Source organism: Nannobrachium achirus (genome assembly GCF_963921795.1).
Source record: "Nannobrachium achirus genome assembly, chromosome: 10".
Lineage (NCBI taxonomy): Eukaryota > Metazoa > Chordata > Actinopteri > Myctophiformes > Myctophidae > Nannobrachium > Nannobrachium achirus.
In genome coordinates, this window is record NC_137819.1 from 4,750,823 (window position 1) to 4,766,465 (window position 15,643).

The 15,643-nt window shown below is 42.9% G+C and overlaps 1 protein-coding gene across 1 annotated transcript in view; it reads left to right on the forward strand.

Moving 5' to 3' along the window:
* The first annotated feature begins 2,934 nt into the window (after positions 1 to 2,934).
* LOC308292400 (ras-related protein Rab-5A-like) overlaps positions 2,935 to 15,643 on the forward strand; it is a 29,337-nt gene continuing 16,628 nt past the window's right edge. The window contains exons 1-2 of the mRNA XM_080734711.1: positions 2,935 to 3,169; positions 12,517 to 12,746. Coding sequence (XP_080590837.1) covers positions 12,581 to 12,746 — 166 coding nt within the window. The 5' untranslated portion in view covers positions 2,935 to 3,169; positions 12,517 to 12,580. The remainder of the gene's footprint in view (positions 3,170 to 12,516; positions 12,747 to 15,643) is intronic.

Here is a 15,643-nt window from a genome sequence, read left to right on the forward strand (position 1 = left end):
GGGTTTTACCTGCCTTGAAATGACAAGAGTGCTTTGTTGTCCCTTTATCAGATGAAGGTCAAGCCCCCAGCCAAGACCCAGCCTTATTGGAACGATAGGTTGTGCGTCGGCCATGGCGAGTGGGAGACTGGGGTTCATTACCAGCTCAGCGCAGGGGGGGCGCTCTCCATTCCGACATGTCGCCACTCCAACAGTGACTTCTTATTGTCGGAGTGGCAACACTTCCATAGAGGTTAATGTTAGGGTTAGGGTAAGAGATAGGGTCGGAATGGAGACATGTCGGAAAGGAGACATGTCGGAATGGAGAGATGCACTCCTCAGCGCAAATCACTACAATCTGGCGTAGTCGGTAGGATGAGGATCCTCGCGTGAGGGACATGAGGGACGCTGTGTGTGGCGGTACGTGCAGTTAAGTGTGATGCGTGTGGGTGCACTCCAAAAACCGGGGGAGGGCGATTGTAGCCCTATAGCCAAGACCCGGCCCACAATAACCCTGCCAATCAGGCCTATTGGCAAGGTTGTGTGTCGGTCTGGCAAGTGGGAGACAGGGCTTCGATCCCACTGCAAATCACTACAAAGTGAAGGCAGTGTTATGGCAACTAATGTCATTGTTTTGTGCTAGACGGGGAAGCTATGCTCTTGATTCCAAACACCTGTCTGGAGGTATTTTAGCGCCTTGCGTTCCCTCAGTAACACAGGTTAAACGCGATCACGACAACTAGATGGCCACTGCATCTGTTGTGTTGTTGGATATATGGGATGAGAATGCTATTCATTCATTATATTCAGAACAAAACCGCTCAATCCAACAAGGATTGGTCATTTAGAATGGCCAGTCTTTGAAGCCTCTGTCTTACCATAATATGAGGGCAGGACAGACAGACTTGACAGGTACACAAATGCTACTCACCAAAAAAATAAAAAATATATATATTACATCCTGCTCTCTCTCTCTTTTCACACCAGATGTATTTGTTTGTTTTATTAGAAAATCACACCTAGTGGCTAGTGCTACACTACAGCTGATGTCACAGACAGAATGTACCCTGAATGAACCCTGGGCGTACAACAAACTTTGAGCGCTTTTTTGAAGCGGTGAAAGCCGCTTCCAAGGAGTGGCTTTGTGTGTCCCGTACATGTCCATATCCAGTCCAGAATGAACAGGCTTTGTCTGTCCCGTACATGTCCCGTGCATGCAGAGTTGAGGATTGGTCAAGCTTCACATGACAATTTGACCCTCCAGATAAAATCATTCATTCATTCAGAATTCATAAAAAACTAGACCAGGTCAACCTGGTTGTGCCAGACCCCCTGTCTGTCATCATCATTTATGACATCATGCCTTTTGTAGGCATGTCATCATCATGTCATCATCATATATACCCTTTATATAGAAAACCCGGACAGACCGACATTTGCTTATGTAGGCCTACCCATTTCATGGGTCTGGCAAATATAGAACTAAAGCACATAGAAAGTATAGATCTAGAACACAGAATGTATAGATCTAGAACACAGATTTCATAGCTCTAAAACACATAGAATAAAAATTCACCGCTTCACTTCGAACCGAGGTTTGATTTTTGTGCAAATATGTAGGCCAGATCAATGTGACCCTGGGGCGTACAACAATCTTGGGTGCTTTCGAAGCTTAGCCTACATCTGGCCTACATCAATGGGTCTACATCAATGTGACCCTGTATGTGCGTACAACAAACTTTGGACTAACGGACAAAGCTTAGCTCCTTCCAGGAGCACCGCTTCCTAGACCATACATGGGCAACTGGCGGCCCGGGGGCCACATGCGGCCCTCACCTTCACTTAATGCGGCCCTCACGTTAATACCGGAATACTGATATATTATTGATTTCAGCTGTTACAATTCCAAACATGACCGGCTTTAATTCCGTCAGTCTATAGTAGTAGTATAATGACTAGTATAGTAGTATTAAAATGTATTTTTTCTTATGTCCAATGTATTTGTATTTAGGTTCATAAAGTTAACACTTAGTGTTTTTAGCAATAACAAAAAATAATTTAGGATTCCAATTCAAAAGAAGCAAAAAAATGCCGATCTACAAGCTCAAAACGCATCGCAGCGCGATGCGTTTTGAGCTTGTAGATCTGCTATTTTTGCTTCTTTTGTATGAGATACTTGAATGACAAATTAGGACGTAGCAATATGCAATGTGGCCCTCTGGAGTGAAGGTGGAAATATAGTGGCCCTCACCATCATCAAAGTTGCCCACCCCTGGCCTAGACCCTAGGGAAGTCCTTGATGCATGCACGATGCACGTCCCACTGGGAGCAGACCCCCATGGCATATTACAGATGGAGGGATCTCCACACTGGCCCAGGAACGCCTGGGATTCCCCCGGGAGGAAGTGGCTAATGTTGCGCATGAGAGAGAGGGAACACTGGAAGTCTCAGTTGGAACGGTTACCCCAGCGATCCGATTCCGGATAAGCGGTTGAAGATGGATGGATGGATGGATGGACAATATCCATCCATCACCAACCGCTTACCCGGAATCAGGTCGCATCAAGTTGATGGTGATGTCACCAAGAATGCGGGTCTCTGATTGGCTACGGCAGATACACCGACCACAGCTACTTGCGCAATCTGCTGGTGCATACGTAGGCCACGTGCAGTTGTGCACAAGGTGCAAGTTGGCACCTTGACAGTGTTAATTATATATTTATTATTAACACTATAAATAGTTTTCATAGAATGTCACACAGTCTACTGTCTGTCACAGTGGCAAGCCCTAGACGCGCTGTGTGACGTGGCACGGGGAGGGAGGGAGGGAGGTGGGTGCCTGGGTGGTGTGATGATGATGGGGGGGGGGCGGGGGGGTGGTAGGCGGAAGAGCTTCTTGTTTGTGTTTTGGTTCTGAGGGGAAGTTGCTGCTGCGAGAAGAAAGAAAGAGGAGGAGACGTCAAGATTCGTTCAACATCATCGGGGCTGTTTGAGGAAAAAAAAAAAAACAACCCCCACCCTCCCTCCCAAATAAAAGTATATTCTTCTTTTCTCTCATCATAACAACAACAACAGCATCATCATCATCGGGGGTCGACCGTCGCCACAGCGGGATTCGATACGATATTAGATCGTATACCGACGTACGTGGTGGTGGTAGTGGTGGATCTTTTCTCTTCTCTTCTCTCAGGTACAGTAACAACACTACAGTACAGTTGTCAGTTCAGTTCGATCCTTATACAGCTGCTGCTGCTGGGGGAAATAGCCGATCTACAAGCTCACATCTCGCATACAAGCTCCGATCTGTGAGCTTGTAGATCGGCTATTTCCCCCTGCGTAGCTTCGTAGTGTGTGACTGCTGACAACAACACAGCAGCAACACAAGCTAAAGCTGAAGCTTCTTGCTGTGGTCCCTTGTGTTTTGGGTTGTTTTTTCGTCGCTGACTGTCCTCGGTTGGTGTTTTAATGACATGTAATGACATTTTAATGACAAGACGAGATCAGACTTGGATCCGGGTTGGTTTTTATTACGCTGTGGCTAAAATAGAGCTAGCTTAAAGGGGGGCGGTGTTTCGTCGGGATAGGTGACCTGTCGAATTGTGTGACTCCAAGCTAACATAATGGAAAGCTATGCACTTGTCTTTATAGTCGTTCTGTCAGCTTGTTAATTCAAATTAACTAAACTAAAACTGAACATTTACATTTCCAAAAGGCGATTTAACATGCTACTCTCAGCATTTTTTCTTACAATGTGACATGGCTGCCACCAAGAATCAGTGCTGTACAGATTAGGCCTTACTAAGTAGCCTGCATTTACTCAATCAAGTAAAAGTACAACGTTGAGGTATTTGTATTTTACTTGAGTATTTCCAAGTTTCAGTACGTTTGCTTCTACTCCACTACATCTCGGATTTGAACACTTTAGTTACTTTGTATAAATTAAATATTATAAACATACATTTACAACTTTAGCCCTATTTTATACCTAGGCTATTTGAAAATAGCAGACATACGCGTTTCTAGAGTGTATTCTGTATTTTCAAACATTCTGTACTTTACATTTTTGGTACTTTATTGATACCAATACAGTTTTGTACTTTTACTCAGGTAATTTTAGAATTACAGACTTTTATTGTAAACAGAGTATTTCTACATTGCAGTATTGATACTCTAAACAAAATACTACTGAGTACTTCATCCGCCACTGTCTGTCACCTCTAGAATAGAGACAACAATGGATTCGAATCATTCGATTACTGTAAGTAACTTACAGTAATCGAAAAAAGGCCAACTAAACAGCGCCCCCTGGAGGCACGGGATTTGACAGGTCTCCAGTGTGTGTGTAACAGTGGAAGCGGGTCAGTCAGTCAGTCAGAGTGGGTGGAATGCTAATGATGCTAGCCCAGCATAACCTGGACGTTATGGCTACACCCCAAACCAGAACAACAACATACAATACATCCCCCTTTAAACCACTCTGTTTAGCCGGTCCGGCTGGTCAGCAAACACCGGGGACTCGTCGTTGTTTTGTTGTCATGTCGGTTTGAAGGTTTTTACCGCAGCGTGCGAAAGTTGTCAAACTCAACAACAATTGTTTTTGTACTTGTTCACCTAATTTAGCAAGCTAGGCTAGGTCGCTGATCGCCACTAAAGAAAAAGAAAGAAAGCGAAATAGGCTGCTCCAAACAGTTTGGGTGGAAAATGGCGTCCCCTGTCCAAAATCAAAACAACATAATACTCTAAATCAAACTTTTATAGTGAGTTGAAGGCGTTCTTGTGTTAACCTTGTATAACAGGCCAGTTCATGTTGTGGTGTTTTTTGTTGACTGCAGGAAACTTGTTGACACTTGACAGTCAGTTGACTTGCCAACAAACAGCTTCACATTAAAATCCCCCAGTGTTAAATTAACTTGGTCAACAAATGGATGCATAAACTTTTATACTTTGTTCACACTCTGAGTTACAAAATAAAATCACTCATCATCAGTGTTTGAACCATAGTATGTTTCTTTGACATAAAAAAACAATGTATAGTCCTAAACCTTTAATGTCTAATGAGGTATTCCTGTGGGTGAACTTGAAAATGGATCATCTCCACTTACATGACCGGCATGTATTTGTCCTAGAGAGGCCTGATAGATAATGTGACAGCTATTTGAATACATACACTGTACCCACACAGTAGTAAAAGTCAACAATGACTGCTGCTTGTTTTAGTAGTACAACCCGGCCGTTGCTATTGTCGTGACATCATTTTAAGGGCTGCGTGGATTTGAGCCAAGCCACTTTACACGTGACAAACAACTGCAATAACACTGACATTTCGTTTGTATTTGTATTAGACTGGAGCATTTAGTAACTGGTGCATTTATATATCACTTTTATCCAAAGCGCTTTACATAGATTGTGGATTACATTCACGCATTCACACACTGATGGTGGAGGAAACCATGCGAGGCATCGACCTGCTCACCAGGAGCAATCAGGGGTTCAGCGTCTTGCTCAAGGACACTTTGACACTAAATCTGGGGAGCCCGGGATCGAACTGGGAACCTCTCGGTTCCCATACGCCATAATGCCTCTCTCCCGGCCACTCTACCCCTGAGCCACATAATAATGTAGCAGAGTTGCTCAGCCTGAAGCCCAAAAGCCTAATGATTGTCTCCCCTGGCCAAGGGAGATTCCCTCCAGTCCTGGACCAAGCTGGTTCCCATGCAGACGACCCGGGTTTGAATCTCTGGTGCTATAAAAAGGTATAGCTAGGTCATAAGCAACCTTTACGCACCCCTCTTTGTCAACACAACCAACTACCTTTGCAGGGGTTACATGTCTCCATTCCGACATGTCTCCTTTCTGACACTAACCCTATCTCTAACCCTAAACCTAAACTTAAAGGGGTATTTCACTTTCAAAAAAACTTATGGTAATTTTATCATCTAATCAGGCTTTTATGAACACCCTGAACAGTTTTTAATTAGCTTGATTGAATATTTAGATATTTGATGTAAATGTTACCAGGCCCTCCAGGCCCAGGGCCTCTCCCCACACAAACCCATTGTAACTTCAAACTTCATTTTAACCCTGATAGATTCATTAAAAACACCCATTATTTTTTCTGGTGTCTCATACTACCCTCCTAATATGTGAGCAGGTCGTGTTTTTTCGATAACATTTTTCATTTATTTTTAATAATATCTTTTTTGTATTTCATTTCTTCCATTTTTCCAAATAATTATTAAAAATAAATGAAAAAAGTTAGCGAAAAAACACGGCCTGCTCACGTATTGGGAAGGTAAAATGAGTCTCCAGAAAAAATAATGGTTGTTTTTAATGAATCTATCATGGTTACAATGGAGTTTGAAGTTACAATGGGTGTGTATGTGGAGAGAGGCCCTACCACTGCTCCCTGTTGAAAGTGGAATATCCCTTTAACCTCTATGGAAGTCATGCCACTCCGACAATAAGAAGTCACTGTCGGAGTGGAGACATGTCGGAATGGAGACATGTCGGAGTGGAGACATGTAGGAGTGGAGACATGTCGGAGTGGAGACATGTCGGAAAGGAGACATGTCGGAAATCCGACATGTCTCCACTCCGACATGTCTCCTTTCCGACATGTCTCCATTCCGACATGTCTCCACTCCGACATGTCTCCTTTCCGACATGTCTCCATTCCGACATGTCGGAAAGGAGACATGTCGGAATGGAGACATGTCGGAAAGGAGACATGTCGGAGTGGAGACATGTCGGAATGGAGACATGTCGGAAAGGAGACATGTCGGAGTGGAGACATGTCGGAATGGAGACATGTCGGAAAGGAGACATGTCGGAGTGGAGACATGTCGGAATGGAGACATGTCGGAATGGAGACATGTCGGAATGGAGACATGTCGGAGTGGAGACATGTCGGAGTGGAGACATGTCGGAATGGAGACATGTCGGAGTGGAGACATGTCGGAGTGGAGACATGTCGGAATGGAGACATGTCGGAGTGGAGACATGTCGGAGTGGAGACATGTCGGAATGGAGACATGTCGGAATGGAGACATGTCGGAATGGAGACATGTCGGAGTGGAGACATGTCGGAGTGGAGAGCAGTCACCCTTTGCAGGGTAACCCAGTGGCACTCCTTATCTTATATTTACAAGTGGCTTAGAGGCCACGCCCACTTCAAGCACGGACATGAAGCCTCCCCAAAACGGACATGCTTGAAGCAAGCCTGATTCGCCCCCTGTCGCCACTGGGGGGCACTGTTCACTAATATATGAGACAGCAATGTGTTCACTGCTCTCTGGCCAGCCACACACACACACACACACACACACACACACACAAATAGCTAATAGTTAGCTCACAACTTTCCACTTTTCTCTTTCACCTCAATCGCAGTAACATCCGTATACACGTCATCGCATCACAATTTATTTTTTCAAAACTTTTTTTTTCCCAATTTTTTTTTCTCAAAATTTTCTTTTTCTCAAAAATTATTTTTGCTCAAAATTTTTTTTTCTCAAAACATTTTTTTTTCTCAAAAAATTTTTTTTCTCAATTTTTTTTTCTCAAATTTTTTTTTCTCAAAAACTTTTTTTCTCAAAAAACTATTTTTTTCTCAAAAAACTATTTTTTTCTCAAAAAACTATTTTTTTCTCAAAAAACTATTTTTTCTCAAAAAACTATCTTTTCTCAAAAAAAACATATTTGGCCATTACACACACCACACTGCCGCAACATGGCGGTTCGGGCCGCAAACTTCTAGTTGCTATAGAATAGATGCCACACATGCGTACACATCATGGTGTCCTCCATGGATTGATGTCGCTATGAATCCTGGGAATGTTAGTTCTCGTTTTATATGTTTTCTTTTTTATAAACGTTAACACATTTAGACCTGAAAAATGCCTAAAAATGGCTTCTAAATCCTAATTGTTTTCTGAAAGGCTTGTGTTTCTTTATCTGTGGTGCTCAACGTCTTTAATGTCAAGGACCCCTAGACTTATATGTATGACCGCCATCTCGAAATATCATGTATCAGGGACCCTCCAGATGCAAATATTTGAGTTACAAAAGTTCGCTTTAAAGATTTGCCACAAAATAGATTTTTCAAAAATAGCAGATCTACAAGCTTGCAGCGCGGCACTCGGTGCCACGCTGCGAGCTTGTATATCTGGTATCTTTTAATAGTTAAAGTAATGGTGCGTAATAATGCGGTCTTAATGGGTTTTAAGAGACATTAGCCACTCACTCCTCCATCTCAAGAGAGCTGCTGTTTGTTTGATGGACACATTCTCTGTTTATTTTGACAACTTCACCATTGTGGAACTTAAATCGTGCAATATAGCAGCAATGGGTCTGGCCGTACTGCATTTCTCTACCTTGTTCGTCAGAAGTAACGATACAGCTCTATCCTCGTTCTTACCACATCGGATGCCCGGATGTATGACGCGTGTGTGTTGCTGGTGCCCATGGCAACGCGTCATTCTACCTACCGGCGAGAGTACTGGCGAGAAAAGTAATCCGAGTAAATGTAATCGGAGTATGTCCTGTTTATTTCGCGAAAATCTTTTCTTTCAGTCAGGACCATTTTTTATCATTTCTAAGCCACATTGTTTGTTATGGCAGGTAGAAGAGGCTGCCGTTTTGAAATGAAAGTGATTTAAAAGCTAGATTAGGAGAAAACCACGCTTTTGTGCAGCCGTTAGACAGGAAGTAAACGAGACACACAGCGCGTCCGGGTGACGTAATTGCGCGCTGCATGTTGGGAAATGGAGTTTGTTTCATCACCGCGGCAGCCAAGTGCAGTAGCTACAGTACAGTATAGTTTACTGTAAAACGCGTCAAACGCGTCGTGGGCCTCCAGCGACATCAAAGAAATTTACTTGTAGACACCACGTGGGCACCCGATGTGTTAAAGGAGTAGTTCACCCCCAAAATGACTTTTTTTCTATTGATTACTCATGCCATGGAGAGTAGAGTTAAATAATATCTTTTGGTTTTTGTCACATTCCTAAGACAAAAATTTGATTTGAGTAAATTTACCCTCATTGATTCCGGATGGCGACCCGTTTCGAAACGGGTCCCCATCCGGAACGAATGGGGGTAAATTTATTGTTATCACATTTTTGTCTTAGGAATGTGACAAAAAACTAAAAATATTATTGAACTCTAGTCTCCATGGCATGAGTAATCAATAGAAAAAAAGTCATTTTGGAGGTGAACTACTTCTTTAATAGTTAACTCAATCAGCGCCTTTCACGGGATGTCGCGTGAAAAGTAATAGAGTATCTATAGAGCCATTCACGCGATGTCGCGTGAAAAGTAATATATTACTGTAACGGCGAGTAAAAATACCTAGTACAATGGCCGACGCTCCGGAGACGAAATCCGCGCTGATTTGTCATCATCACGGCTCCACGAGCACACAATAGTCATCCCATAACATTGAGGTGGACGGCCGATCTCATCTTTAATGTCCATTATCTCAAAACTACACTTTAGAAGCTAGGATGGAGGCAGATGCTCGCTTATTTTACACAGTTATAAAAGCTCCCGGTCGGCCATTACACAACTCCACGTGGACACGCATCGGTTCCGGCGCACGATCCGATGACGTCAGACCGGAAGTACTTCCGGTCTAGACTTCTGGCCTTCAAAATAAGACAGCGGCCGTTCCGTTAATGTCCTGGGCTCAGAATGAGTTAATAAACGGATAAAGTCACAACATGCAGGTTTCTCTTTAGAGACAAATTGAAAAAATCTGACTCGTGAGTCATGACAAACTGTTTCCTCCCCTGAGAAACTTAAGATAGTTCTGCCACTCTATTCTATAACAGTCCAGTGTTGTGGGCAGATTAATGCACAATTACACCCTAAACAAGTTACTAGACAATGGACTATAAGAATGCATGGCATGTAGGCAGGGGTGTCGCGCCAAATTCTGGGCCCTGGGTACAAGGATTCACTCACATTTTGTGCTTTAGCTATTGAAAAATAGCAGATATACAAGCTCACAGCAAGCTTGTAGATCTGCTATTTTTTGAAGAATCGTGAAAAGTCTTTGGATATTTCAAATCCTTCTAAGGTTTTTTTTTATGTCAGTGGTGCTCAAACCTTTTCATGTCAAGGACCACCAAAATGATATCTATTTGGACACGGACCCTCATCTCAAAATATTTACTTCCAGGGACGGACCACACAGAAGCAAGATTGTAGTTACAGTTGTTCGCTTAATAAATACATGTATTCAAAGATTTGCACACATTTTCACGACTTTTCAAAAATAGCAGATCTACAAGTTCGCAGCGTGGCACTCGGTGCCACACTGTGAGTTTGTATAGCTGCTATTTTTCAATAGCTATAAAATAAGTAAGGCCCCTTGGCACCTTGGGCACTACTAGTAACTCAAAGGAAAGGTAAATGCATGCCAGCATGCGTTGACTGACAGGCAATAAGTTAATGTACTGCAGCTATAGGTTTTCCTCTAGTCTCTAGTAACAAAATAAGTGCAGCTGAGCTATCTAGTACCCATCCTATGGTACCCATATGTCCACAGGTCTCCCCTTCTCTTCCCCTCTCTGTTTTATTATTTCTGATGCCAGTCATGTGAAATAGATTTCATGCGACTACATATCAATTTGGGGGTCCCATACAGCGCGCCCCGGAAAAGTGTCCTCCTTTCTGAGGTCCTGCTGGTGGCCTGCTAGTTTTCACTCGCTGGTGCTGGTAAGTAGACTAAATCACGTCGTTTCCCCCTTTTACAGCAATCCCGAGCCTCTCCAAGTTAATTTAAGTCCATTTAAAAGTCAATAATTTGAATGTCATTAAAGTCAATTCTCTTACATTAAACATTATCTAGAGTCGATTGCATGAAATAATAATGTTGCCTACCTTGGAGAGGCCTGTGAATGAATGCGGTAAAAGGGGGAAAAAGACGTGATTTAGTCTACTTACCAGCGAGTGAAGAGCGGCAGAGGCTTGTTAAGAATAAAACCAGTCTCCAGCGATGCCACTTCCGGTCTGCGGCGAGATCAAATGGTGACTCTCCTCTCTGTAATACTCTGGTTCTAACAACAACCGCATACAGGACTCAAATGATGTCAGGTGGTTCATTATTTTCCTGCTATGCTCTCTTTAAAAGGATCCCCGGCTAATACGACAAATATGCCTTAATACATTATAATTGTCCTCTATAACTACAATGCCTGTCGCAAGTTGTATGATGTCATAAATGTCATGTGTGATCGGTCCCTATAGAATTTATGGCATGCATGTGCAAAAAACACATTTGAAATATTGATTTGATGCCCATAGGAAGGTATTACGTTTGTTTTTATTTGCACATGCATGGCATAAATTCCATAGGGATAGATCACACGTGACATTTATGACATCATCAATATTTCACTCCCCTATTGAGTGAAATATTTGCTATTTCTAGTTATAGAGGACAATTATAATGTATTGAGGCATATTTGTCGTATTAGCCAGGGATCCCTTTAAAACATAACGTGACTACACGGCGTGCTGAGTCAGGAGCCAAATATTTAGTGTTGTTTCAAGCGTGGTAAGGTTGGGTACCACAGTATCTGCCAATGTTGGAGTTACCATTCCTAGTTGCAGAAGGAATGGCTTAAAAGGAGTAGCTAATGGGTGTTCTTTAAATCAGTGGTTCTCAACCTTTTCACGGCCCGCGACCCCCCAAATAATCATATTTTAACTGGGGACCCCCTTCCCTGACGAGCACTAAGAGTTACATTTTGTATAACACGGTTCTATTGTGAAAGTAGCCGATCTACATGCTCACATTGCGAGGCGTTGTGAGCATGTAGATCGGCTATTTTCACAATTTCTGCCACTAACATTTGACAATTTGGCCAATGTTTAATTTGTCATTTTAGAGGTATTAAAAAGTCCTTAAATTGTCACTTTAGAAACCCTCCAAACACTTAAACTTTATGCTGGTTCGCTTACTGTTGAGTGAGAAAACAATGTTGCACATTATGTTAATCATCTGGGGACCCCACAAAATAATTTGACCCTTTAAACTGTGATTATAATACTATATAAATTTGTATTGCAACTATCCTAAATTATAATACATAATAATGGATTATAACTGTGATTATAATACACTATAAAGTATTAATGTGTTACTATGATAATTATAATACACTATAATAGATTATGATAATGGCTATAAGTAACACAATAGAATCTATTATCATGCATTACAACTATATCCTGGCGGTCTAAATGAAAAGTCAGTGAGGGATCAGTCATTATGAAGTGTTTGGCCCTGTTTGGCCTAGCTCAGACCTACTCTGCATTGGATACTTTTTAGTACCACGTTTAGTACCACTTTCACACAACTCTACCCAGCTCCTTGTAGTGGAAAACCTTGCACAAGTGGGCGGTGTGGTGTGGAGTGGTGTGGAGTTGGACCAGTGGAAAAGGGGCTAAAATGAAACGTTGCCATCCGTTGTTGTTGCGCACAATTTCAGCCGTGCGTTTTTTTTTTTTTTTGCTTCTTTCTTTCCGCAGCCTCTTGCAGCTGAAGTCCTGATAGCGACACACACCAGGACCCACAGGGGATCTTGACGAGGTCATGGCCAACCGGGGAGGAGCGACGCGACCCAACGGGCCCAACGCCGGGAACAAGATCTGCCAGTTCAAGCTGGTGCTGCTGGGCGAGTCAGCCGTGGGCAAGTCCAGCCTGGTGCTCCGCTTCGTCAAGGGCCAGTTCCACGAGTTCCAGGAGAGCACGATAGGAGGTGAGCCGTCACACCAAATTCTGGGCCCCTGGGTACAAGGATTCACTGTGGGCCCCCCATGAATGTTAAAGTTATACCATGTAACTTTTTTTATAAAACAAATGTGTCCCAATCTCACTGAGAGCCAGTCATCTCGGAAAGTACAGCTTTCAGGGACTGAAAATACTTTTTTCTTTTTTGTTTCACTAAAATGTGATAAAGCCACTAAAGCATTTCATACATTTCAGGCTACATTTCACTTAAACGCCAGAGCTTAACTCTGCATGTAAAAAAGACTTTTTTTAATTAATGTGAGAGATCGTCAGGTCATTTGCAGGTTAGACATTTATTTAGAACTTGAATATCTCAGAAGTAGTATTTTAGCATGGCATCATTCTATAAGCCATATCTTCATAAAAATCCAATGACTGGCTCCCAGCCAAATTGGGACACAAATCTTAAAATGGTCCTAACTGTTGAATCGCTAAAGTTTTAGAACCCCCACTCCGTTATTTTCAGCTTCAAAAGCCTTCTCTTTATATGTTTTCTATGAGCCGTGAGGGGGGGGAGAATTTCGCGGCAAAATGACATCATCATACTACCGGCCAATCACAGCGAGGGTTATACACTGCCGGCCAATCACAGCGCATCTTGGAGTGGGGTCGCCATATTTGTAGTCTCCCGTGTGTCTCTATACTCGGGTGCACGGTGAAGCATGGGTGAAGGAGTGTATCTCCGGAATGGCTGAACGCACAGGAATCAGGGACCCCTCAAAAGATAGATCTCGGCGAGGTGGAGGCAGACGCGGGGGTGTGAGAACCGGAAAAACGTCCAAAAGACGCGGACGCGACCGAGGTTTGCTATAGAGCTACTGACCACAAGTTGAGCAACTTACACAGTATAGCTTTAACTATTGAAAAATAGCAGGTATACAAGCTCACAGCACGGCACCGAGTGCCGCGCTGCGAGCTTGTAGATCTGCTATTTTTGAAAAAAATCGTGAAAATGTGTGCAAGAAACCTATGTCAAGGACCCCCAAGATGATATGTATTTGGCCCACGGACCCCGATCTCAAAATATTTAGTTCCAGGGACCCCCCAGAAGCAAAATTTGAGTTAGAAATGTTCGCTTAAAAAATACGTTATATTCAAGGATTTTCACACATTTTCACAACTTTTCAAAAATAGTAGATCTACAAGCTCGCAGCGCGGCACTCGGTGCCGCGCTGTGAGCTTGTATCTGATCTGCTATTTTTCAATAGATAAAGTTATTAGGTTATAATAACTTTACTGGGGCCGACCTTGGGCCCCAGTAACTCAGTCCCACTTTCCTACCCCTCGTGACGCCCCTGGCTCCCTCCATGCTGCCTGGATGCCGAGGGTGGGCGATATGGTGATAATTATCGTGGAGACGATACAATGTTCTCCACGATATGCCTTTTCAGAGGTATCGTATACATCGTGATACAATTGAGGGATCCTTGTAAAAAATCCTGTTGAATTGTTAATACAGAGATTCATTGCAGAATTCAGTTTAAACCTGCATTTTGGTCTAAATCAGTAGTTCTCAAACTTAAAAATGTCAAGGTCTCCACTTAACTCTGACAGTATTCAAATGAAACCAAATGGACCCGTAAGGGTCAATTTAGACTTCCCAAAAGGAACCCAGAGTCTAGTTTTTGTCAAGTAACTTGAAAAATAACCATAAAAACCAACGTGAAAAAGAATTGTGATAAAATCGTATATCTTGATACAGCTTGGGAAAATAATGGGATATTGTATTTTTCCATATCGCCCACCCCTACTGGACGCCATTGTTGTTTTCACACGCCAAGGGTCTTCAACAGGGGGTCCGGGACCTCTAGGGCAGGGGTTTTCAAAGTGGGTGACGGGGCACCCTGGGGTGCCGCGACGGCAGTCCAGGGGTGACGCGAGATAATTTGATAATATTTGGCATTTATTTGGACACTTGAAGAAATATTTAGTATAATTTTAAACTTTAAGTACAAAGTTATTTTCAGTCAGTTCTAAACAAAATGGCTATTATCTCAACGTTTTCCTCACAACATAATCACTGAAATATCGTCACTGTCGGAAAGAAACCCCGTATCTCCAAGTTTCAAATGTGTACGTCTTTTGGTAAAGAAAAGCCCTGCTTCATCATACAAGACTGTAGCAAAAAACTAGTGAAAACAGACGCTGTTTTCACTAGTTTAGTACGTTTTATAGATGATAAATACAAAACGAACGGTTTTGTACATACAAGGTTTCCACCCGACAACGACGATATAAAATATAAGGTGCTGGGAGTGAAAATTATAATGTAGGGTTGCCTCGGATTAAAAAAAAAAATCATGGGGTGCCCTGAGACAAATTTTGGGAACCCCTGCTCTAGGGGGTCCTCCAAATCTTTGAGTGATTGAAACTTTTCTTGATCTTGAACCCTAGTGTCCTTATCCTGAGAACATTAGCCAAAAATAGCAGATCTACAAGCTCTCAACGCCTCACGCTGCGAGGCGTTGTGAGCTTGTAGATCGTCTATTTTCGGCAAAGGGTTTTGGTGTAGAGGGGAAAAAGTGAACTGTGACTGAATGAAAGGTCAGTTTATTAAGTATTGACGGTTCAAGTGGTTAGATATCTGAGAACGCAAATTGGCATGAATCCAAAATACACTGACGATTTCATTGGAATCTCTGAAAAGGTTGTGGGGGTCCCTGCTTCATCTCTCTCTCAACTAAGGGGTCCTTGGCCTGAAAACGTTGAAGACCCCTGTCATACGTGATGCCTTGTCGGCAGCGGCTTGTGATTGGCTGAACCGGAGGTAGGGAGCGCTCCGCTGTGTCCCTATTATCCGAGACACAACTTGGGACGGTGCCGAGGCGGCTCAAGTGTACTTTGCAACGCTTTAGCTCACTAGGT